This window comes from Citrus sinensis, chromosome 5 (assembly GCF_022201045.2).
Source record: "Citrus sinensis cultivar Valencia sweet orange chromosome 5, DVS_A1.0, whole genome shotgun sequence".
Lineage (NCBI taxonomy): Eukaryota > Viridiplantae > Streptophyta > Magnoliopsida > Sapindales > Rutaceae > Citrus > Citrus sinensis.
This window is the reverse complement of record NC_068560.1, coordinates 30,609,421-30,633,521: the sequence shown is the minus strand read 5'-3', so window position 1 is coordinate 30,633,521 and position 24,101 is coordinate 30,609,421. Positions and strand designations below refer to the sequence as shown.

The 24,101-nt window shown below is 34.9% G+C and overlaps 3 protein-coding genes across 8 annotated transcripts; 2 read left to right on the top strand and 1 right to left on the bottom strand.

Annotated features, from left to right (window-relative positions):
- The first annotated feature begins 865 nt into the window (after window positions 1–865).
- LOC102619082 (amino acid permease 6-like) lies at window positions 866–4,518 on the top strand. Of its 2 annotated transcripts, XM_052441395.1 has the most exons (8): window positions 866–1,010; window positions 1,203–1,346; window positions 1,449–1,682; window positions 1,780–1,873; window positions 2,005–2,219; window positions 2,353–2,495; window positions 3,633–3,860; window positions 3,948–4,518. In XM_052441395.1, exons 2-8 carry the CDS (start codon window positions 1,241–1,243, stop codon window positions 4,377–4,379), a joined length of 1,452 nt encoding a protein of 483 aa, XP_052297355.1. In that variant the 5' UTR covers window positions 866–1,010; window positions 1,203–1,240; the 3' UTR covers window positions 4,380–4,518. The 2 variants fall into 2 exon arrangements, with proteins under 2 accessions (XP_052297355.1, XP_006472367.2); XM_006472304.4 differs by lacking the exon at window positions 866–1,010 and having other exon boundaries at window positions 1,032–1,346.
- LOC102619376 (RNA-binding KH domain-containing protein RCF3-like) lies at window positions 3,513–9,084 on the bottom strand. Of its 3 annotated transcripts, none has more exons than XM_052441394.1 (9): window positions 8,918–9,084; window positions 7,807–8,536; window positions 7,137–7,565; window positions 6,755–7,009; window positions 6,227–6,568; window positions 5,955–6,034; window positions 5,742–5,853; window positions 5,192–5,348; window positions 3,513–4,362 (listed from the first exon to the last, which is right to left on the bottom strand). In XM_052441394.1, the coding sequence occupies exons 2-8, from the start codon at window positions 8,524–8,526 to the stop codon at window positions 5,205–5,207; spliced, it is 2,082 nt and encodes a 693-aa protein (XP_052297354.1). In that variant the 5' UTR covers window positions 8,527–8,536; window positions 8,918–9,084; the 3' UTR covers window positions 3,513–4,362; window positions 5,192–5,204. The 3 variants fall into 3 exon arrangements, with proteins under 3 accessions (XP_052297354.1, XP_006472368.2, XP_006472369.2); XM_006472305.4 differs by lacking the exon at window positions 3,513–4,362 and adding an exon at window positions 4,654–4,991; XM_006472306.4 differs by lacking the exon at window positions 3,513–4,362 and adding an exon at window positions 4,654–4,988.
- Window positions 9,085–19,646: 10,562 nt separating this feature from the next.
- Window positions 19,647–24,101, top strand: LOC102618028 (inositol-tetrakisphosphate 1-kinase 3). 3 transcript variants are annotated; one of them, XM_006472303.4, is made up of 11 exons: window positions 20,076–20,095; window positions 20,595–20,676; window positions 20,805–20,837; window positions 21,030–21,144; window positions 21,937–22,057; window positions 22,143–22,235; window positions 22,414–22,533; window positions 22,637–22,813; window positions 23,058–23,113; window positions 23,220–23,304; window positions 23,427–24,101. In XM_006472303.4, exons 5-11 carry the CDS (start codon window positions 22,015–22,017, stop codon window positions 23,513–23,515), a joined length of 663 nt encoding a protein of 220 aa, XP_006472366.2. In that variant the 5' UTR covers window positions 20,076–20,095; window positions 20,595–20,676; window positions 20,805–20,837; window positions 21,030–21,144; window positions 21,937–22,014; the 3' UTR covers window positions 23,516–24,101. The 3 variants fall into 3 exon arrangements, 2 of the variants coding, with proteins under 2 accessions (XP_006472362.2, XP_006472366.2); XM_006472299.4 differs by lacking the exon at window positions 21,030–21,144 and having other exon boundaries at window positions 19,648–20,095; XR_008054780.1 differs by lacking the exons at window positions 21,030–21,144; window positions 23,427–24,101 and having other exon boundaries at window positions 19,647–20,095; window positions 22,914–23,113; window positions 23,220–23,310.

Below are 24,101 nucleotides of genomic sequence, written 5' to 3'. Positions count from 1 at the left end.
TGATAGATTTTTCATCATACAAGTAAAAAATCATATTAATATAATTTCAAATCATATTATAAGTACTGTACATTTTAAATTACACATGTCCAGCCTCAATTCTAAACACACTCATAATCAATAATTTTCAAGAATCTTTACCAAAGAATAAAGCTCGAAAAGATTATCTTTTCCACGATTGGAATAAAGGAATGGCTTTAATGTTTAGCTATGTTTATCGGTTGTGTTAGGAGTATTTTAGCCCCTGTCCTTGGAAAATCAATATTCCCAGTTTGATGGCCATGTTTCAGGAATTCATTATAATTTTCTTTCATTCTGTTGATGCTTCACCAGATATGGAAGCTATTTTTTATTTTTTTTTTCTATAATGCAAACTTTGGGAGGAAGGTCATCATAATGTAATTTTTTAAAAAAAAAAAAGAGAGAGAATAAAAAATTATATATATTTATTTCAAATTAAAAATGAGATTAACTTGACTTTGACCTCTTGCCCATACCTTAATAAATGCTCAAAATACATAATGAGCAGCTCAGAAAATATTAGTCATGCCAACATCATTCACTAACATCATCTCACAATTCACTTGCTCCTCCTGGCCGTGAAAGGTCAGAAAGATTTCCAATTTCGTGCTATCATCAAAGTCTCTAGAGAGTCAAGAGAAGGAAAATTTAAAACAACAAAACAAAACAAAACAAGAGCCGACCTAATAGCGAAAAAGCGTGAAAGAGAGAGATCAGTTATGAATTTGCTAGTGCCAGTCAAACACATATCTAACATGTTGATTCTTTTTGTCAAAAAGGAATTTCCAAAATCACAACCGATGGTTATCACCATACAAAAAGATTATTGCCAAACTAATGGATGGACCAAACTAAATCCAGAAATTAAAAAAAAAAATGTGGGTGGGGACCCAATTGAAATGGAGAAGACTAGACATTAGCCAGCACCATGAATGGTGCAGAGATCTGGTAATAATAATTCCAACTCAAAACCCAAGTCGTCTTTATAGGTAATAGCCAAGCTAGAGTTTTCTGATTTTATCACTATATATAATTGAGAAACGGATCCTCTTGTTTCTACCCTACCCTGCTACTACAGGTGCCACACACAACAACACTGCCCCACTGACCTTGCAGCATAAGCTGCTGCTACTGCTACTCATTTTTAATTAATCATATCTCCTAATTTCTCAACTTCTCAGCAACCCCATTTCAGCTTCTTCTACTACTCAACAGAGACATGGCGATGGAGATGCAAAAGAACAGCATGTATATCGAACAAAATGACCCTGAAGGTGATATCCGCAAAGACTTTCTGGATGATGATGGTCGAGCAAAAAGAACTGGTATGCATGTTAATTTAATTCACTTTTGTTTGATAAGAGTCATTTGCTATTAATACTTTGTTAATATGATCGATTAAATTTTGTTGTTTTGATGAAATGAAGGGACTTGGGTGACTGCAAGTGCTCATATTATCACGGCAGTGATTGGCTCTGGAGTACTGTCTCTGGCATGGGCCATTGCTCAGCTTGGCTGGGTAGCTGGCCCAGCTGTTCTCATGGCTTTCTCATTCATCACCTATTACACCTCTACTTTGCTTTCCGATTGTTACCGGTCTCCTGATCCCGTCACCGGCAAGCGAAACTACACCTACATGGATGTAGTCAGAGCTAGCCTAGGTACATAGCTCTTGAGCTAACTTTTGAGTATGAATTAAGCATACAAACTTTCAGAGTTGTATTTCATTCAGAGTTTTATATTTTCTTGTTTGTATAGGAGGAAGGAGCGTCCAGCTATGTGGATTGGCTCAGTATGGAAATCTCATTGGAGTTACGATTGGTTATACTATCACTGCATCTATTAGCATGGTGTAAGTAGTCAACAATATTAATTAACAGGTTTTAAAGTTTCAAAACCATTAACTGATGATCCAATATATAGTAAATTGATCTTCTTATAATGGTTCAATTTGTTTTGATTCCTACGTCTCGTTATTATCAGGGCTGTTAAAAGGTCAAATTGCTTCCACAGACATGGTCATCATGTCAAGTGCTACACATCAAACAATCCACTCATGATCATCTTTGCCTGCATCCAGATTGTTCTTAGCCAAATACCAAACTTTCATAAGCTCTCCTGGCTCTCAATTCTCGCTGCCGTAATGTCTTTTGCTTATTCCTCCATTGGAATTGGCCTCTCCATAGCCAAAGTCATAGGTAAAAGCTAGAAAGAGAAAGGGAACTTGATCTTCTTTCCTAATTAAATTTTTTTTTTTCAACTTTCTATATTTAAGTTGTTTTAATTTAATATGGTCATGAAGCGGTCTTATTTGCATGTAAATTATTGAAGGTGATGGGCCGCATGCAACAACCTTAACGGGGACAACAGTAGGAGTAGACGTGTCAGCATCAGAGAAGGTTTGGAGAGCATTTCAGGCAATTGGGGACGTTGCTTTTGCTTATGCTTTTTCAACGGTGCTCGTTGAGATTCAGGCAAGCCCTATCTCTAAAATCTTTATTTATTCATGGATCATAATTAATTGATATTCGTGTCTTATCTTTTCGCATACAGTCCAAATTATGTATGTAATATACATGCACAGAGAGAGATTATTGTCCGAACGAGAAATCGTAAAACAAAAACGTAATCATGTGAATCCATGTTTGAAAGTTGAAATGTGTGCCTCATAAATGTCAACATGGCATGCTGTTATATATACCCGGTAGGTGGCGCCTAGCCTACCATCTTCTTATATGGATGTCTTGATTCAATTTTTTTAATAAAAAATAAAAATCACTAAATAATTCTCAATTATTGAAAAGTCTCTGCTTTGATATATATAGCATATTCTGACTAATACTCTTGAAAAAGAGCATCTACCTTTCGGTGTGGCTGGGTCCTGAATTGCGGTGTCTTATATGTGCTCTTTGGGGTAAGGGCAAGTAGTGAAGTCAAAATTGAAGTTTTTAGTCGACGAATTTTAGTTTGAGGTGTCACGTGTCATAAAGATAATTATGTAAAAAACGAAGACTTCACATTTCACTCAAACGAAGTAACTGTGACAAAATAGTTCATGTTGCGTGGGAGAGTGTTAGGTCACTGTTCACTTACTGTGAGGTGATTTGGTGATGAGCTGCAAAGATTCCAATGGACCAGCAAAACTGGTGGACCATGGCCACTACAATTTGGTCCACAGATTGAGTTGGCACCTAGCTTTTCAGAACGAGCTGAAAGCAGGGAAAAAGAGGCCTTAGCCCCACTTCGTCTTTGTTGCTTTCTGATTCTGCCTCAAACCTCTCTCCAATCCGTATCTGCTCTGTACCATGCTCGTCAGCGATTGTTGATTTGTTGTTGTTGTTGTAGGGAGTTAATTGTCAAAAGTGGGACGTCTTTTTCTATCTGGTGAATGTATTTATCAATCACCTAAAAGACTGACTCCCTCTGATGGAAAAACCTCACCGGCTCAACCCATGCGGGTTTTTCGCATAAATTACCACGTGACAGTAAAATAAAGAACTAAAGAAATAAATATTTGTTTAACAAACCACTTTACTAGAACATACATGCATTTGGGATATGGTAGTGCTTAAGCTTTTGGAACTGAATTCTGAACGTTATGGATAACACAGGACACCCTGAAATCAAGTCCCCCAGAAAACAAATCCATGAAGAGGGCGACTGCTGTTGGCGTCACGACCACCACCTTGTTCTACATAATGTGCGGTGTAATGGGGTATTTAGCGTTTGGAAATGATGCACCTGGAAACTTTCTCACCGGATTCGGATTCTACGAGCCTTTCTGGTTAATTGACTTCGCAAACGCCTGCATCGCTGTCCATCTCATTGGGGCTTACCAGGTAAATTCCCGTCTGATGTAGCACCACAGGGTGGGTGAGTTGGTTCATATTCTTGTTCAATATTTCTAACACGACAAGCGCACACAGGTATTCTGCCAACCAATATTCGGATTCGTTGAGAAGTGGTGTAACAAACGCTGGCCAGAAAATAAGTTCATAACAAGCGAGCATGGCATTAATGTTCCATGTTATGGAGTGTATCATGTCAATTCATTTAGATTGGTTTGGAGAACAGCATACGTTATTGTATCAGCAGTGCTGGCCATGATTTTCCCATTCTTCAACGACTTCGTGGGTCTTATCGGGGCGGCTTCATTCTGGCCATTAACAGTTTATTTTCCGGTGGAAATGTACATTGCTCGTACTAAGATACGAAGATTTTCATTCACGTGGGTGTGGTTGAAAATATTAATCTGGTCCTGCTTCATAGTTTCACTTGTCGCCCTCGTTGGGTCCGTCCAAGGTCTGATCCAAAGCCTCAAGACATACAAGCCCTTCCAAGCTGTGCAAGAAGAGTGAAACAGATATAATATTTTTACTTATATTTTAATAATTATGTGTTTGTTGCCTCAATGCCAGGGACGATTGACGTACCCAGCCCCTAAGGGGGATTAGGGTTTCAGTGATTTAAATTGGTTGTCAGCTACAACTTTTCCAAGTGCGTCTATGATTACATTACACAAAAGAAACAGATGTCTCTCTCTCTCTCTCTCTCTCTCTCTCTCTCTCTGTGCCTATATATATATCCACAAAGAAATGAGAAAGTAACAAAGGTTCATTTGGATTTACTGAATTAAATAAATTAAGCTAATTAAAATTCAAATTAGAATAGGGAAACGACAAACAAAGAATTCACTCATACAGATGGCAAACAAATATGACAAGTCAGCATGAGCTGTTAAATCTTCGATGCTTGGTGATTAAAAGGTCATCCAGTTCAAATGTTTATGTTAGTCAAAAGATTTTCTTTTTCAAAGTAGTGTTGAGAACTACAAGTTCACTACTCATCAGGTAGACTACTCTTCAATTATGGGACTACTGAACCCGCAATGTTAAATTTGTCCCTATCTAAGTTCAAGCACAAAAGCCAATTCTCCCGATCTCCAATCCTCACAAGTCAATCCTCAACTGCTGTATTAAGTTTGAGGGGCACGCAGTAAGCACCATATTAAATTCAGTCCAAGAAACCATAAAATAATTTGAAAAAAAAAAAGAGGAGGAAGGAAACATGAATACATAATATACCACTGATGGAACAATCTTGGCAGTTGATCCACCTTGAGATTGCATGAATATTTCCAAATCAAGATGGCAGAATAAGTAAATAATACCTTTCTCAGAAGTTCAAGTAGTCTCTGTCTCACTCATTACAAATGCTTGAATAAGAGACTGCGCAGCGTGCGTTTGCTCAGGTGTCCCAGATATAATAATCACAGTTTCTGTTGCTCCAGGCTTGGGATCAGTAATTGTAATTTTTGCATCAGAAATCTGAAATAGTACGCGTCATTGGATTTGTTAAAGGGCAATTCAGTCAAAGAAACATCTAACTGTACAATTTCTAGTCGGAACCGAATCAGAATTGAGCAGGAAGACATTACTGAGATCAGAAACTAAGACTTGTTATTAACAGTGGAAGAAAACACATTTATCAGGGCATATAGCCTAACAACAGGCAGTACAAGCCAGAATCCAAACTATTGGAGTAGTTACATAGAACTAAGATTCAGTATATGAAAAGGATCTGGTTTTAACCAGGTTGACATTCTATTTTTTCCTTTTATCTATTTCTCTCTCTATCTCTCTTTCTTTTTTTGGTGTAGAGAGAAAGGCCAAGAAAAGACTCGGTTTCCAATTAACATCGGGCAGAGAGACAGAATGTACCTGACGAATTTGTTTCAGACACGCACCATCTTCTCCTTGAATTATAGGGACAAGAGAACGAGGAACAACAACTTCAACAGTAGTGCTTGTAATAATGGCTGGTTGGCTAGCTCTATATTTGATAAATAAAGAAAAACAATTAAGTCATTGATAATAAATGATAATACGAAACCCATGATGGGATCAAACATAAAGCACTTAAAAAGCATTTACCCTCCAAAACCCGGAACTCTTCTATGAGGGGGTCCGACGAAATCAGGAAAACCCATTGGGCCACCAACTTCCATAAGTCCCTGCAACCAAGCACGGACAACACAAAAGTGACTTCATAGCTTCATAAAAGACCATGGGTTCGCTAATTTTGTATCAACAGCATTATTATGAGTGTTTAGGCACTTCAGCAATGTCAAATGCTAATGCATCTCCTAACACAAAACCAACTACAGGCAAAATTAGCAGAGGAACTTTAAGTAACACTTCTGTACCTGAGGACCCCAAGGTTTCATATCAGGCATATGAGGGGGCATGCCTGGTCTATGAATATGATGCATAAAAGCCGAATGATCATCATGGGGGTGAAAACTGCCAGGCGGAGGAGGGCCACCAACAGCATCAAACTTATGAAATGATGGGCCAAAATTAGAATACATTCCTGGAGGTGAGAGTTCCCTCCTTCCAATAAACGATGGGAATGGGGATACTTGATCCAGAAAGGTGGGATTTAAAGGACGGTTAATAGAAGGAAATGCATCGCGGAAAAAATGATGCCGCAACCTAGTTGTTATCTGGAAAAGAGCCTCTTGAACTGCCTCAAATTCTCCATTAATCTATCAGCACAGAATAAGTAAATTAAGTGTCTGGAAAGATAAAGATGGAATAATTTAAGGAAAGCGTAAATGCAAGCAAGGTACCGCAGGTACCAACATGATAACACACTGAAATAAACAAGATAAAATTTCCACCCGCAACCATCTCAAAAGAAAAAAAGGGCGCAAAAAAAGAAGTAATCAGACCAGAACAACTTCTTCATTTTCAGAAGCACACTTAGGAATCTGATCCTTCCCCAAAATACGAATATAAGCCCCAGATAACTTCCTCATCTCAGCAATGATAGAACCACCCTTGCCAAGGAGACAGCCAATTTGGTTTGAGGCTACAAGAAGCCTTGTCATCACAGTCTGCTCCCTGTTATCAGGTATGGCCCTAGCTATCCTGGTCTGCACTCGAAGAACAGCATCTTGTGGAGCTGATATCCTATCATCTGGGTGCTGCAACGGTTCATCTGTTGTCAGCACGGTAAAAATCGGCCTAAAGTAATAACTTTAATGATTATACCTTAGAAGACTAAAACCCAAAAATTAGATCATTTCCAAGCAAGTTTAATTCAAATCTTACTGCTGGACCAGATATGACAATGAGGCGGTCCTCTGTACCAGAAACAGCTTCCATAACTTTGATATCACAGCCTGTCTCTTGCTTAAGGGACCTTATAATTGCTCCTCCCTTTCCAATGACACCTCCTACTCGCTCATCATGACACAAAAGGCGGAATGTCAAAATTTCCGGAGAAGGCTTTGGTCGGTCAAGGACACCACTTTCATGAAATTTTGGAATCGAAGGCGGCATGGGTAAATGAATATCAGCAACATCACGATGGCCAGTAGCATAAGGTGCTCCTTGAGAGCTAACAGAATGGTCTGGCAATGGATGTGATGGTCCTATTGAGTTGCCAGGGATAGATTCATGATCCCTAGGTGAATTATCCAAAAGTTGATGAGAAATTAATTTAAGAGCTTTTCTTACTGTGTCAACCTCTCCCGTGATCTGCAGCATAAACATGGCACAATTTTCATAAGTCATATTTTATTAATACTAGGAGATCCAAAAACCAATTACAATTATTGAAGAATTAGACATTAGAATATCACACAAACAAGGCACTAAAATGGAAAAATGTCATCGTCCAGCAAGGAAGAGCACTGTCCAATCATGCAAGAGGTACCAAATCATTTTGATGTTCATGGTTAGCATTGATAAAGATAAAGCAAACAGTTAAATGAGACACCTGAACAACTTCATCGGAGGCCAATGCACATGTAGGAAGTTTATCTCTAGGAACAAACCGAATCTGTGCCCCACTTTCAGCTGACATTTGCTTGATTACGCAGCCACCCTTTCCCAAAAGGCAGCCAACTTGGGTGGAAAGTACAAGTAACCTCAAAACAAACTTTGATGACTTAGTATTCTCCTGATCTGCTACCTCTGTTTCTGGCTCCACTTCAACCATTCTTTCGAAAACAAGTAACAAAGCCTTCTGCACCTTTGAAGTTTCCTTTTCAGAATTTAACCCATCCATGAGAACAGATCCCTCATTGACACTATCTTCCTTCTTATTATCACTCTCATCGGCCACACTGGCCTCTTCTCTGCCATTATTCTCGCTCCGCTCAATACTAGCTTCAAGATTCTCAGAAGTTTCCTTCTTATTATCAGAAGCTTCAATGACAACCAATCTCTCATCAGAACCAGAAACAGTCTCCTCAACTCTGATTGTGACACCAGTATCTTGAGAAATTTGTGACATCATTTCGCCATCTTTCCCAATAACGCCATCTATTTTGGAAACTGGACAGAGAACACGAAACATAATGCCACCAGGAAAGGATTTTGAGGGCTGGTTCTCTGAATAGTCACCTGCCAACTTTTGCGACTTTTCTTTCCCATTTGGTTCCGTATGGTTGTCATCATCATGCGGTCTTTTGGAGGGAGTCAAGGGCAAAGACATGTTCAAAGGACTAAAACAAGCATAAATAGAGCCAAATTAAAAATATATCCACACATATATATCAGGACTCTGAAAATTCATTAAACATGTTCAAACTCCACTATAAAGCCCAAAACTGATTGACAATTCAATTTACAGAGCAATCCAAAAGCTGCGTGTAATTCTTTTAAGCTAGAATGAACTGAATCAACAGATTGACAAAAACAAACTAAGAAACAACAATTTCCAAAAAAAAAAAAAAAAAACACTAGGGTATTTCCAAAAAAAAAAAAACACTAGGGTACATTCTTTAGCTCGCCAAATGCAACATTGGCTTCAACATTTTGAAAAAGTAAACCATATATAGTTCATACAATAATAGAGATTAAAATTCCTAATGATAGGAACTTACCAAGTAAAATAAAATATTGAAGGAGACGAGCTATCCAATTTTCCCAACTTTTTACTCTGATTTCCAGTCGTCTTCAGTGGGCGTGAAGTAGTCGAAACATCTTAATCACTTCTTGTACAAGAAGAAGAATTGTCTGGCTCACCCAATTATTTTAGGTTTTATAGGCCGACTCGGGTGATTTTCGGATTTTAATCTGTGTCGGGTTTGGATAGATCCGGGTGCGTGTTGGTGCTCTTGGGTCTTAGCCCATTTTAGCGAAAATTAAAATAAAGTTTTAAATGGCAAATGGGTGGGCTAATAATATTTGGCATATAAAACTATTAAGCGTGGGTATACTAAAGTATTATTCATGTGACAATGTATCATTCATTAAATAATTAATATTTATAATATATACCATTTGGATAGATTGCTTATTTTCTTCTATCGAAATTAATATATATCATTTATTCCCTACTATTTTTATATTATCTAAAAACTCTCGTAGCACAAAAAAAATTAAGAGAAAAGAGGAATAAATAATTCATTTGTTTGATAATTTATTTTGAGAATATGAAATAATAATTATTATAAGCACAAAATATTTAAAAATAACTATAAGTACAAAAAAAATCATATTATTTAATTTTTTATTCACATGAAACTATATTTTCTATTTCTAGTATTTAAATCTTTTTATTTTAGTTTCAATTTACATGATTTATTTCATTTATAATGAATATGAATACAAGTGTATTTAAAAATAAAGGTAATACCATAAAATTATGGTATTATGGGTTTATTGGGTATTATTAGTACAAGATAAGTGATATATATTGATTTTGGTAAAGAAAAAGCTACAATCTCCTATTGTTCATCACCTAATACAAACATTCTATTTGACAACAACAACAAAAACATAAAAGTTAAGAAGGTCTTTGATGATTAGGGATGGCAAAATCTGGATCCAAATTGATATTTTAAGATTCGCATCTGCATCCGGAGTCGCAAAAAATTATGCGGATCCGGATGTGGGTAATATCCATGTGGATTGCAGGTAGATTTTTTAATATTTAGATCTGCATAATAAATTCAAATATAATTTAAAATTCAACAAATTTACCTAAAAAATAAATAAAATCTAACCATAATTCAACAATCAATAATCCAAAACCTAAAATACCATATAACATCATAAATCCACAAATAAAAATACCGCAACATAAATAAAGCGTAAAAAAATAATATAAATCCAACTCTAACACCACCACAAATCCACATAAGTTTGATTTTTTTTCATTTAATTTATATATTTTTTAATTTAATTTTAATTTAATAAATATATTAATTAAAAAATAATGTGGATCTGGAATCTGAATATCTAATTTTTGGATGCACTTGCATCCGAATCAGGATCTGGATCTGCATAGATCTTCAATTTTAACATCGCACAATTTTTAATGTGCGAAACCAAATTTTCTAGATATAGATCTTCCAGATCTTTGAGAATTTAGGCCGGACCGTGTTTTTTTGTCATCTCTTTCAATGACCAAATTGATACAAGACTATAAATTTATTTTATTATTACAAACCATGTTATGATTTGAGGTCTACTAAACTTATAGATATATACACTTACGTAGACATCCTGTGCAAAAATTAGATTGATAAACAAAGTTCCACAGGGAATTGAAAGAATTCAAGTATCATGTTAACCAGAAAAATTAAAACCATAAATTATCAGCCACATATACAATTAGAAGTACATTTCACAATTCAATTCTGTCCTGTATCGAGACTTAAAAGGAACCAAGGAATAAAGAGGGAAAAATTATATCCATATTAAAGAGATAACCATGAAAAAAAAAAAAATAGTTAGAAATGCCCAGAATAAACTAGTTAAGGTTTACGTAAACCTGGGAAGTAACAAACTAAGCAAGACGTTCTTTTATTTGGAAGTAACAAACAGAATGGAAAATTGTAAGTTTGTAACATTTCGTGACAAAAGTCAGCACCATATGACATCGACAGCATATTGGCTCATGGCTTTGGCATGCCCAGCAAGATCTCAACTCAAGGAGTTAGCATTTACTTGTCTCCTGTTGGATTCCTTTGTTCAAGGTACTTGTCTAGTTCTTTCAATTAATATTAAACTTACTGTCCATCATTTCTCGATTATTTTTTGTGTTTAATTATTCTTGATGTGTGTGTCGTTTAGTGCAAAAATAGTGGAGGCGGATGAGAACAGTGAGAAGCACATGATAATGTGTCAGGTTTTTTTGGGGAATGTAGAGAAAGTGGAGGCTGGTTCTCAACAATGTTATCCGTCAAGTGTTGATTTTGATTCAGGTTCAGATGATCCAAAGAATCCCTAAGTGATATATAGTGTGGCCAAGTAACACGAACAGGCTCATTCTTCCCCAGTGTGTTGTGAGCTACAAGCCATCTGTTCCAGCACAAGGTAAACCTACAAAGTATCCTCTGGAGAAGTAGTTCTCGAAGATGAAGAGTTCCCTCACCCCTGCCAAACTTCAGCAAGTGATGAATTTGTTCCATACTTACAAGGTGAGTGATGAGGTGGTTGCTTTGTTAAGTTTTTTAGCAACATTTTTTTGCTTTTGTTTCTTATGCTTACTGTTCGGTGCAAGTTAGAGCTGAGAACAGGGAATTTAAAATTGAAGATGACATTCTGTTTTGGGGTGTGTAATTAAAGTGCTGCTATTTACCCCAAATGCTAGTCCCAAATTTGCGCCCCGAATAGTAAAACGCACCATTTGGTTTCATTTGCTTTTAATTTGCTTTTGAGAAGCACATGTTTCATTTGTTTTGTGTATTTGATTATCAGTCAACATGTTTGGTTTGTTTTTTTCATTTATTGCTTTCCAGCTGTGTAGCACTTATTTCATTTGCTTTTTCCTTCCATATTCCTTTCGTTTAAGCGGAGTAAAGACTTCATTGCAGCGCTGAAAAGAGTGAAAAACTCTAAGTGTAAAATTTCATTTGGAAACTGTAAAATCGGAACTGGTTTGTGAAAGTGTTGAACCTCTACATTTTATGGGCTAAGGAAAGGGAAAGTGTAAAGGGACAGTGGAAAGGGAAAGTGTTAAAGCAAATGAAACATGTGCTTCTCGAAAACAAATTAAACCAAACGGTGCGTTTTACCATTCGAGGCACAAATTCGGGGTTAGCATTCGGGGTAAATAGCTTTTTCCATGTAATTATAACCAAACACAGGTTGGAAAGTTGGCGAGAGATGCAAGAGATGACTTCTTTAAACAGTTGTGAGCAGTTGTTGGAGATGAAATGTTGCTATCTACTATCCAAGAGATCCGTGCCTCAGAATGAGGTTTTTTTTTCAGCATTTTGTTTCTTTTGGAGACATAAAGTGTATTAGCATTTTTCTTGGTCCATACAATTAACTAGAATCAACTGTAATGTTGGTTACAGCAAGCAATGCAATAGGAAAAAAAGGCTCAATTACGCGAAATGATACACACTATGTTGTAGTTTTTTTTCCCCCCCTTCACTCACCATCTTATGTAGTAGCTATGTTTTTATGATTAAATGAAAAGTTATATTTTTTGTTAGATTTTTCTCCAATTATATATATGTATGTGTGTGTGTGTGTGTATATATATTTCTATACTATGTAATTTTAGTAAAATAGTCCCTCATCGAAAGTGTCCTTGTTTTTGTGTTGTTCAGCAGAAATTCACTTCTAAATATCTATGTTCCCTAAAAACTTGAACAATATTAATCAATACTTGATTAGAAATTGCCTTTTATGTTGTGTTTTAAACATGGACATTTCTTTGCAAGTATGGCATTGAGATGTTGGGTTCAAGCAACAATTGAAAAGCTTCATAGTTGATAAGTTGCTAATATAGTTGCTAGAAATTATTGAGATTCCTAGTCAGTGGCGGATCTAGAAGAATAATTTACCGGGGGCTAAATTAGATAATAGTAAAATATAAAAAATTAAAATTTTGAATATATAAAATATTTATTAATACATTTATAATTATTCTCTACGAAATTTCATATTTTAAAAATATTATGCAATAGACTTGTCATCAATATTATTAAATTTATTATTTCTTATATAAACAACCAAACTATCATTTATTTCATCCAATTCCAAAGATGATTATTAATGAGTTTCATTACTGAAAACGTTCTCTTTACTATTATTATAGAAAATGTAAGAATTAATCTTATTTTTGAGAATAAAAAATATTTTGGGTGGAGGGCTATCATTATTTTTAATTAAAATATAAATTTTTATAATTCTTAAAAGTTAAAGTTTAAATTTTATGGGGTTTATAATTTATAGTGACTATTTTAATAAATTTAATGAGGGATAATTAGAAAATAAAAATATTTTTCTTTTTTATTTTTACAATTGTTTTTTGGCCAGTGGGGGCTCAAGCCCCCAGTAGTCACATGCTAGATCCGCCCATGTTCCTAGTGAATACCGAATAAAGGGCTGGCCCAAGGTGCAGTTTAAGGAGTTGTGATTACTTTTTAGATAACCAAGCTTTGTAAAGGAGTCTGTCCATAGCAAAAGACTTTTCAAGCTTTTGTATCATTTAAAACTTTGTCGTGGATTTTTATTTAATCGAATTTGTATGCCGGATCCCATTTGTGAATTTTTATTTAATTGAATCGGAATGCATTATTGCAAGTTATTAAATAATTATTTATAATAATAATGATAATAATAATATGGGATAAAAAAGAATTTTTAATTTTTATGAAGGGTGCAAATATTAATTCACTTATCATTCTTAAAGGAATTTTTTAGGTCACATTCCTAAATTTGTGGGGTCTATTCAAATTCTATCCTCATTTCCCCTTCATAATTTGGAAGTAAACAAGTTAATAAGTTTCATTCCTTTATTCTCATTCTCATTTCTAATTAGTAAATGCATCATTAACGTTTACAGTTGCCAGATTATCAGCTGGATTTGGATTCCTTTGAAAGCAGGTTTCATGGTTAGTTCTTCTAATTTGCAGTGTCAAACTTCTTGTGTCCCAATTATATGTTTTCTTCTTGACAGGCTTGCCCTGTAATACTTTGTGTGGCTGATGGACTGATGGGATTAGTCAGCTTGTTGCTTGATTTCAACTTTTGGCTTGCTGCACTTCTGATTAGGATATATACCTGGATTTTACCTCGACATCAGCTATAATAACTGTATGTAAAACCAAAGACTAGGGGAGTTTGAGAACCTGATCTATAAGTAAAACTGCAGCTAACTGGTAAATAAAGACATTGGTAATGATTGCGTGATACCAGTACGACTCACTTGAATCAGAGAATCGCATCGCGGAAATTCCTGAGCCGTGGATATGAGCACAACTCGATTATTGTATCATATAGCACGGGTCAACATCGAGGGGCAGATTATTCCGTAGAGATATTTATTTCTTATGCATACAATGGGAATGGAATTGCTGCCCCGTGGAGTCCATATTCTTTTGTCCGGCGGCTGAAAATATTAAACAAAAATGCAGAATTAGGTGCACATGTAACATATTTACAAATAAATATCCGCGGTTGCTCTCTCGAGTGTTTGTGCATTTGAGAAGAATATGGAGAGTCGTGAAACCTGTAAGACCATTGCTTGCGTTGGATACCTGGATGGGCCAAAGGAAAAGTGGTTTTGGGACCGCTGTTTTATGAAAGCAAAGCAGGTCTTTTTCTCACTCTCACTCTCAGTAACCTCCCCACCCTAGCGTGGACCTATGAGTGAATCGCTTTAAATTTTGATATTGCTTTCTCACCATCGTTTTTCAGAAAACAACAAGGGGCTCCCATAAGTGAAAGATCGAAATTGCTCAGTGGGGAAGAGCACAAGATTTCAACTTCACTGTGCATGTTAGTTATGTGATGGAGAATGACGCGGGGGGGATAATTATTTATCATGATTGAGCTCATTTTAGTGGAATACCAGCGATGCCATCCACTTATTTCTATTTGGATGGTTCTTAAATAATTCCAGAAAGAACAGGACAATGCAGAGGGAGAAGTAGCAATCATTTGATCGACCACTAGTTAAATTGTGAATTGACTTGAGAGCCTTCTCCTGGTCAATTTAGAATAATGTAATGTGCAGAGGTAATTTTGTCCCTGTAAATTACATTTACCGAACTAAATGCATTTGTCAAATCCAAGAAGAACCTTTCACAAACAGGTTGCTCTGGAACAAAAGTTTTATACCTAATTTGTGGAACTTTTAAGCCAAAAAAGAAGCCTCAAGCATGCAGATTATGGATAAATACAATTGAGTGCCATGGACATTTCTTTTGCTCGACGGGGCAAAGAATTCTGACCCGAGAGCAGTGATGTGCACTGAGAGAAAAAAAAAAAAAAAATTGGTCCCATGACCATTATTCTATCTTTTGATTGAGTCAGCCCTCACCCTCAGAAGTTGGAATTATGTCTCCACCCCATCAATCGGCCCCATTCCAACTGTATGCCATTGTTGGCTTAGCTTCGGTGTTAAAGTAAACAAACACAGTACAATGCTCAATTATAAGCTGGAGTGGAGACAGTGATATTGGATCAAGGGTCCATCTGATTTAAATTTTTAAATAGATGTTATTTAAATAGAGTTTTTTATTAATATAAAATTTTTAAGTAGAGTTTATATTAAAAAAAATATTTTAATGATTTGGTTGTTAATAACAACTTTTATTAAAAATTATTTAAGGTAAGTTTTTAAAATTATGTTTTAAAATATATGAAATAAGAATGTAAAATAAATTATGAGTATTTTAAATAATTTAATTCTTTTAAAAAAATTCTAATATTTTCTCTTTTTTGTTGATATAACTAAAATAGGTTATTTAATCCCAGTAACTCCATTCAAAATAAAATAAAATGACAATCAAAATTTTGAAATATATTTTTAAAATTAAATAAACACTTATAATTATTAGATGAATCATACTTAATGGACACTAAAAATAAAAATTTTACTATTTATTAAGTTAAGCAAATTTACCCACACATCGCTCAGCTGTTGAATCGGAGAAAATCTCAAAAAAAAGAAAAAAAAGAATAAGAACCATCATAAGAAATCTGTCTGATTACTCAGATGGAATAATATCTAAATGAGATTCTCTCACCGTGAGACCGTATCCTATAAATCCCCTGGAACTCCAACTGTACACAACATTTGTTTAGTTAACTAATAACTAAACTCGGATTTATTTAATGCCACCGCATGCATATAAACAAAAAAAGTGGTGCTATTGCTCTGGAATTTTGGAGCTTATAAAATTGCTCAACTAGGTCTCATCGATGATTTGATAGAAAAGAGCCAAGAAAGAAGAATGATAATTATTTGTTCATCCATCCACGCCATTTCCAACACCCTAATCCACTCGTATATTCACAACCTAACTTTATGCTATTTTCTTTTAAGGAATCTTGCTGAGTTACGTGATCGATAACCTACATTAATTTAAATTATCATTTTTTAATAATTTAATTATTAGTTGTTAAATAACTTGAGGGTTATGAGAGATTAATTTTAAGTCAATTATAAATTACAGATATTAAACTTAACAACTATCTAATTTAAGAATAATGCTACATTTACATAGTTTAGACAATATCATTTTACTTACGTTTTGAGTATTCTTCATGGGTGATTGATGCGTGACAAAAAATTATTAATAGCCACAAAATTTATCGATGGCTTATGGCATGCAAATGCATGTTCAAATCCTAACTTAATACTCTTATTCTCCTCCCGTAGAAAAAATAAAAATATTATTAGAGATAGATATATCTTATAAAGATTTTCTATCTTACATTTAATGTAAGATACATTCTCACTTATAAATAGTATATGGACCCTATACATATACTATTCATGTGTGAAGGTATATTTTACACTACATATGTGAGGGTATATCTTACGTTATATGTAAAATAACAATTACCTATCTTATAATATAATTTGGGGTTGTGGCATAAAAACTAATCTATATTAGTCTCGAGACTCTCAACAGATCGAAATTATAAATATATGTATAAATTATAATTATAATATCAGTATTCAAAAAGCTACAAAAGTCCATCCAAATCCGTTAGTGAATAAGATAAATATAGAGAGAGAGACACACACATAAAGGTGATTTAGATAACGACGAAAAAAAACATAAAAAAAAGGAGCTCTGCTTTTTTTTTATGATTAGTGCCTACTGTCTATTAGTAGTGTAGTACGCACAAGGTCACGAGCAAGCGGTCCCCTTTTAACAAATCTGATGGCAGCAATAAAAAATTTATGACTTGGAAAAAGATTAAGAAAGACTTCTTGCATGGAGCTTCAAATAAATAAAAGAAAAAACGAAAACTCACAAACGATACTGATGAAATGGGAGGGATATATCAACTTAGCATAGATATTCGTCCGTGATCGAACATGCCATTTGTATAATTGCTAATTCACCACCGTCTTCACCAAAATATATTTAGGTAAAAATGCGCAGTGATAAAAAGAAATAATTACTATATGATTTTAATTAGATGTACGTCGCTGCGTTCGTTATAATATATTACGAGATGCGTATCAATATTTTATTAATAGGGTTATATTATGAGTCTTACAATCCTATCAATAAAATAATAACATGCGTTCCGTCACTCATTATAATATGTGTAATGACACTTATAATATCAACCCCCAATATCTTAAAAATATATATAATTAACAATCAACAAATTAAAGAAAAGAGTAGACATTGACCATAAAGATAAAGTAATAGACATATTAATGGGTTTGATTTTAAATAATTACACATTTTTTTATTTTATACACACACATGACATATACATATACATACATACATACATACCCGTTAACATCGTAAAAAAATTGTCGCACGTGAATGACCGTGATGCAAAACATAAAGATTAGAAATATAGCTTGTATTTAAAAGTCCCAGTTGCTAGTCCCTGGAGGAGGGCCAACTGTCCAAGATAAGGTTCCCACATCAGGAGCATGTATGTGGGTGGACATATAAAAAATTATCACGAAATCTAAACGGTTACACGTGTAAACTTCTAATTGAAAGATTTCAGATTATAATAAAATTAGATATTAATTAAAAAATTAAAAAACATAAAATTTAATACGTCACAACATAAAATACATTGTATTACAATTTATATTTTTTTATGCTCTTTATTTCATTATGATCAAGTTTTATAGATCATAATATTTATAAGTTCATACCCTGAATAACTATCTCCACTTTCAAATTAATGTTAAAAAACGTAAAAAGGAATTTACAATGCAATGGAAAGCTTATCCATTTGGCACATGCTTTGGCCATACCATTGAAAATTACAAATTTACAATACAAATAAATCAATCTAACATCTGGTACGCTAATTTACAAAGAGACATGAACAATAGTCTCTTTGTAAATTACATGGCCGTTTCCTTTTCTGCCACGTGCCCAAGAGTTTCTCCTCCGCGATGCTATCTACGTAATCCTTATCTTTTTAACATTTAATGGACGCTTCCTATATGGCCATTTATTATTATTATTTTTTGCCAAAATATTTAATAAGAAGAAATAAGAGTATTTTGCATGTCTTTTACCATTTAACTAACTTTTATTTACCAATGGGCTTTTGGTCCAATGGGAGAAGCCTTGCACTTACAATGTTGAGTGCAAGGGTTCGAGCCTCCATAAGAGCATTATGGAGGTTAGTTTCAATTCTTCCTCAATTATCAATTAATTGAGTGGAGACAATCTCTCCCTTACGAAATGTGAGTGGAGCAGATACCCCTCGAATATTAGAGAGGGTTTAAAATATCTGGACATATACTTCAGTGTGTCAATGTATGACGGTGGTCCTGGTTATATAGTATGATTGTAAATATTAATTGTAATGTCTGATGTAATGTCAGTAATATCTCTGTATAACAGACTTAAAAAAAAAAAAAAAAAACTAACTTTTATTTACTAGCATTGATTGACAAACGAATAGCTATGGATATTGACAAAAGTTTGGAAGATTCGAATACTCAACACCTTGAGAGAAGGATGTCGATCAATCTAATTAAACGGTAGTCTGTAAATATCTAATATGTATTTAAAAATTTTAATATTACATACAAATTAATTTATTTATAAATTTATAGAAATTCATAAATAAATTAAAGTTTAATTAGATAAATCTACGAAGTTTTTCATAAAAAAAGCAACTCATATAATTAATGAAGAGATTCAAATCTTCAATCTTATAATTAAAGAAAGCCCATCACTTAAAGGTAAAGAAAATTAACTCCCGCAATTATCTAGGAGCCTTGAAATACTCACTCAATGTCTCAATCCACTAGCTCAATCTTATAAAAGCTCAGAGATGGAAAGAACCTAACAAAAGAAATATTAAAAAATTAATAAAAATAATCTATCCCGTGTTGAGGAATCGCCACGTCATAAACTCATGTGCTTGTAATACTTATTTTTACGCGTAAAAAGGTTGGGTCATGAAAAGAAAAAAAGAAAAAGAAAAAGAAATAAATAGAGTACACATTTATTCCAGAAAGTCGACATTGATCTTGACCATAACGCGTCCGCATAATTGCATTTCCATTGTCTGGTAATAATTAATTTTTTTCGAATAGTAAAATTTAAAAGAAAAAGAAAACATCGACTAAGCGAAGCACTGAAACAGTCCCTCATAATCAGGCTCTATATAAACGACCCCCCCCCCCCCCCCCCCTCTCAGTGTCAACCCGTCGGCGTTACATAAAACGCATTGGGAGTCTGTTGTTTATTTAGTGTCTTTTACTTTGTTTCTTTCTCTCGCTCTGCCTCTCTCTCCGTCTCTCGTCTCGTATTGTATCGTATCATCGTCTCGCTTATCGGATCTTCAAAACCGAACCAAGACTGTTTCTAGAGAATTCTTCGCATTCTATCCGTCCGGTCTCTCTCATTTTTTTTTTTTTTGGGTTTGGTCTAGTTTTATAAAACCAAAATTAAATTTAAAAAATAAAAGGGAAGAGAAATGAGGATGATGAAGGAGGAAATTGAAGAGCAAACTAGAGAGGAGGAATTACTCTCGTTTCCTCAAACTCAGCAGCAATCCAAATTAGTTGTTGTTGGTTACGCTCTTACCTCCAAGAAGACTAAGAGCTTCTTGCAGCCTAAGCTTGAAGGCTTGGCTAGGTACTTCGTTAATCGAATCTTCCATTATCATAATCATAATTTAATTTCAGATTTTTATTGGTTTTTTTCCCCCAGATTTTATATGATTAATTACTTCTTGCAACTTTTTAGATGATGTGGTTGCGGTGTTTCTGGCCTCAGATTTGCTTTCAAAATGCTTTACACGTTTTCGCTATTGATTTTCTTTTGGTCTGTCGTTTTCTGTTTGGTTGTCAAGAACTTAAAAAAGGAATAATTTCGGAATCTCACCGCTAACACATTCTAACTCCAATTTCTTTGAAGAAAAGATATTTTTTTCAGGCCACAGCTATTTTATGAAAATCATTGAAAACGAGTGCGATTATGACTTATGCGTTCCTTATTTGTTTGGAATGTGTTCGGCAAATATCTTAATTAAATGTTTAACCGATCCTGTAACATGTGACGAATCCTGATATGTATTATTTACTGCCTGCTTACTCCATAATCTAACGGGGTGATCTGTGTTGTGCTTGTGCAGGAATAAGGGAATATTATTTGTTGCGATTGACCAGAACCGACCACTTTCAGATCAGGGCCCTTTTGACATTGTGCTGCATAAGGTTAGCAGACGATTTTATTTCATATATTTGGGTTGCATTAATCTTATTGGGAAGGGTTGTTTACCTGGTGAGTTTTGATGGTAACTTTCTTACGGATATTTGTGGTTTCTTTTTCATTTTTAATGCAGTTAACCGGGAAAGAGTGGCGCCAGATTCTCGAGGTTGGTTCCGTTTGAAACATCAAATGTTTGCAAATATATGGGGATTGATTTAGTATCATGTCTCGCTCCCTTGATGTAGAGCATGCGTTTATAAGTGTGCGATGTTACATGATATGAACTAACTAAAACAATTAATGATGGCAAATGCTTTTCTTTTTTAAGAAAACTTATTACTGTCTGAAACAAATGCAGAGTGCTTGCTCTTTCGTTGGTCATGAATCTTGAATTGATAGTAGTTGTACGGGGCTTGAAGCTTCCAGCAAGTGGGCATGTTTCTACTTCCTGGCCATCTTGCTGATTGTTTCAGGTTACCTGAGCATTACTTGCAAAAGATATTTTTTATTCTTTTAAAATAGATTCTTTTGTTTCCTGGGTATATCATTACCCATTTTTTCATCAGCTGAATGTGAGATGGATCACCAAATTTTAGTTAGTTTTAAGATCTGGATTACCTTTTTTCTCTTTTAGCTGCACATTCATGTTTTAGGTCTACACTTTGTAAGTCACTGTGGGTGTATTCTATTTTGTGTGGCTGGACCTAGTGACTGGTCAAACTTTTACGGTTCTAGTTTGCAGATCAGGCATTTTATATCTTCTAGGATCACAACTTCAAACTCTATGATCTTGGTTAGTTTAAGCATCTTATGTTCTAACCTGTGACCACTTCTGCTTTGAAATAATTTGTCAACTTACCATTTGCTTTTATTGTATACTGTGACGATCATAAAGATTTAAGAATTTCTAACCTAACATTTCTACACATTTTTGCTCGATTTAGATTTTGGAGTTGATATCTGTTTTAATTACACACCAGCTTCTACAAATTATTGTGCATGAATGATACTAGCAAAACTAGTTGGATTGTCTTTCTACAATTTTGCATTTAAATTATACTTCTGACACTTATGTTAATGTTTTTGGAGTCTACTTTGTTGTGCGAAGCATCAAGATTTCTTATCAGGTCATAAGTTTCCATTTTAATAATCAATAAATCAACTAAGGAATAGTTCTTGGTCAGGTTTTCTTGCATGTATGTTGTAAATGTTTATGCAGCATAACCAAGCATGCTTTGTTACCCTTCTTCACTTTGTAATTTTAGGAATACAGGCAAACACATCCAGAAGTCACAGTTCTTGATCCTCCATATGCTATTCAACACTTGCACAACCGTCAATCCATGCTTCAGTGTGTAGCTGATATGAATCTGTCTAACTCCTATGGTAATTTTCTTACTATATTTAGACATTAGATGCTAAAAAATGCTTACTTTTCGTCCTTAATGTAATCTGGCGGTTTATAATGCAGGTAAAGTTGATGTTCCCAGACAATTAGTTATTGAAAGAGATGCATCATCGATCCCTGATGTGGTTTTGAAAGCTGGACTGACTCTACCCCTAGGTATGTATCTTTTTGCATGATCTAGGTTGTGCATCAACTTAGTAGCAAAAATTAAGTTTAGGCACCTTGCGGTAATGTTTGCTAATTTTAAAATCACCTGTATGTATATTTTAAGCGATCCCCTTCCTTTTTTTTGGTTCTTTTTCCTAAACAAGGCTTCATACTTTTATCGTTTCAGTTGCAAAGCCGTTGGTTGCTGATGGGAGTGCAAAATCACATGAACTTTCACTCGCTTATGATCAGTATTCCCTGAAGAAACTTGAACCTCCACTGGTTCTGCAGGAATTTGTTAATCATGGTATGCAAATGGCATTTGGTTATCTTGCCAATATACACTATATTATCTTTATTTTGCTCTGAGCGTGACATAACTCCAATTGGCCTTTCTTTATTGGTCATAGGAGGTGTTCTTTTTAAGGTTTATATTGTTGGGGAAGCAATAAAAGTGGTCAGGAGATTCTCTTTACCTGATGTCACTAAACAAGATCTCTCTACAAGTGCTGGTGTATTCCGTTTTCCACGGGTGTCTTGTGCTGCAGCTTCTGCAGATGATGCTGATTTGGACCCTTGTGTTGCTGGTGAGTAAATCTCTGTTTAATTTAGGGGGGGTTGGGTTTTACATCCTCTGTTGATTTTGCAACTGAAGTTTTATGATATAATGGTGATTGGAGTTTGCAGAAAATGTTCTTGTGCGATGGTGCCTCATTGGGTTTCTGTAATGAGAAGTAGCTCATGACGGCAAAAGTGACTAAAACATGTGGACTGATTCAATAAATCTTGAGAAGGCCAATTTAATATATGTTTCCTTTTTCATCTCTGCAGAGCTTCCTCCGCGACCTTTATTAGAGAGACTTGCAAAGGAACTTCGTCGTCAACTGGTAGCTATTCTCATTTCTCCATTTTGGTTTTTTACAGCAGTTTACAAGTCATTGTTGCCTCTGATTATTTGGATATATTCATCACTGTTTGTTATGTAATATGTAGGGTCTACGGCTGTTCAATCTGGATATTATCAGAGAACATGGGACCAGAGATCAATTTTATGTCATTGACATTAACTACTTCCCTGGTGAGTGAGAACCTGATTTTATTTTTCATAGTTCTTCTTCATTAGAGCTATAATTATTTGCTGCTTACAACAACTTTAAAGAGTACTTAGTAGCACTGGAACTGGCATTGAATATTTTGCAGGGTATGGGAAAATGCCGGAGTACGAGCACATATTTACAGACTTTCTATTAAGCCTGACACAGAGCCGGTACAAGAAAAAATCCTGCTGAGTGACTGTTGAAGGACTTTGTTGTGGTTAAGCAGTGGGGCACCATCTCGGAGAATGATAATATGGTCTCAGTTTAGTAATAGCACGACAAGCTGTTGTGCTTGTTTTGGTACCATGTACAGTGCCATCTTGGTAGCAGCTTGATGAGTGACTATGCAGAATTTTCCGTGCAAAAATGCAGAGAAGTCCAAAAATTCCAGCTCCTGTGATCACTGGCCACCTGGTCCCCTACAGAAGAATCCATTGTGTACACAGCTTGTTAAGAATTCTGCTGGACTTCATTGTTGCTCTATTCTTCTATTGTCATGCCACTACTTTCTTACACCGCAAAGATGATATTAGCGGTTGGTGAGTTCACGCACCTCGTGTTATGTTGACATTTTCTTTTTGAGAGTGCTGGTATCCATCTGAAATGTACATGGTAAAGTAGAGAAAAACTGTTAACATATTTGTGACTCCTTAACTTTGGTTTCAGACTCGGTGTTTGCCGTTTTAGAATTGATTGCTTGATGCTCAGCGCAGCTCACTTTTGTTTTTCTGATTGGTCAGCTTCTTAACCACGGAGAATAAAGTTTATGTTTATGACA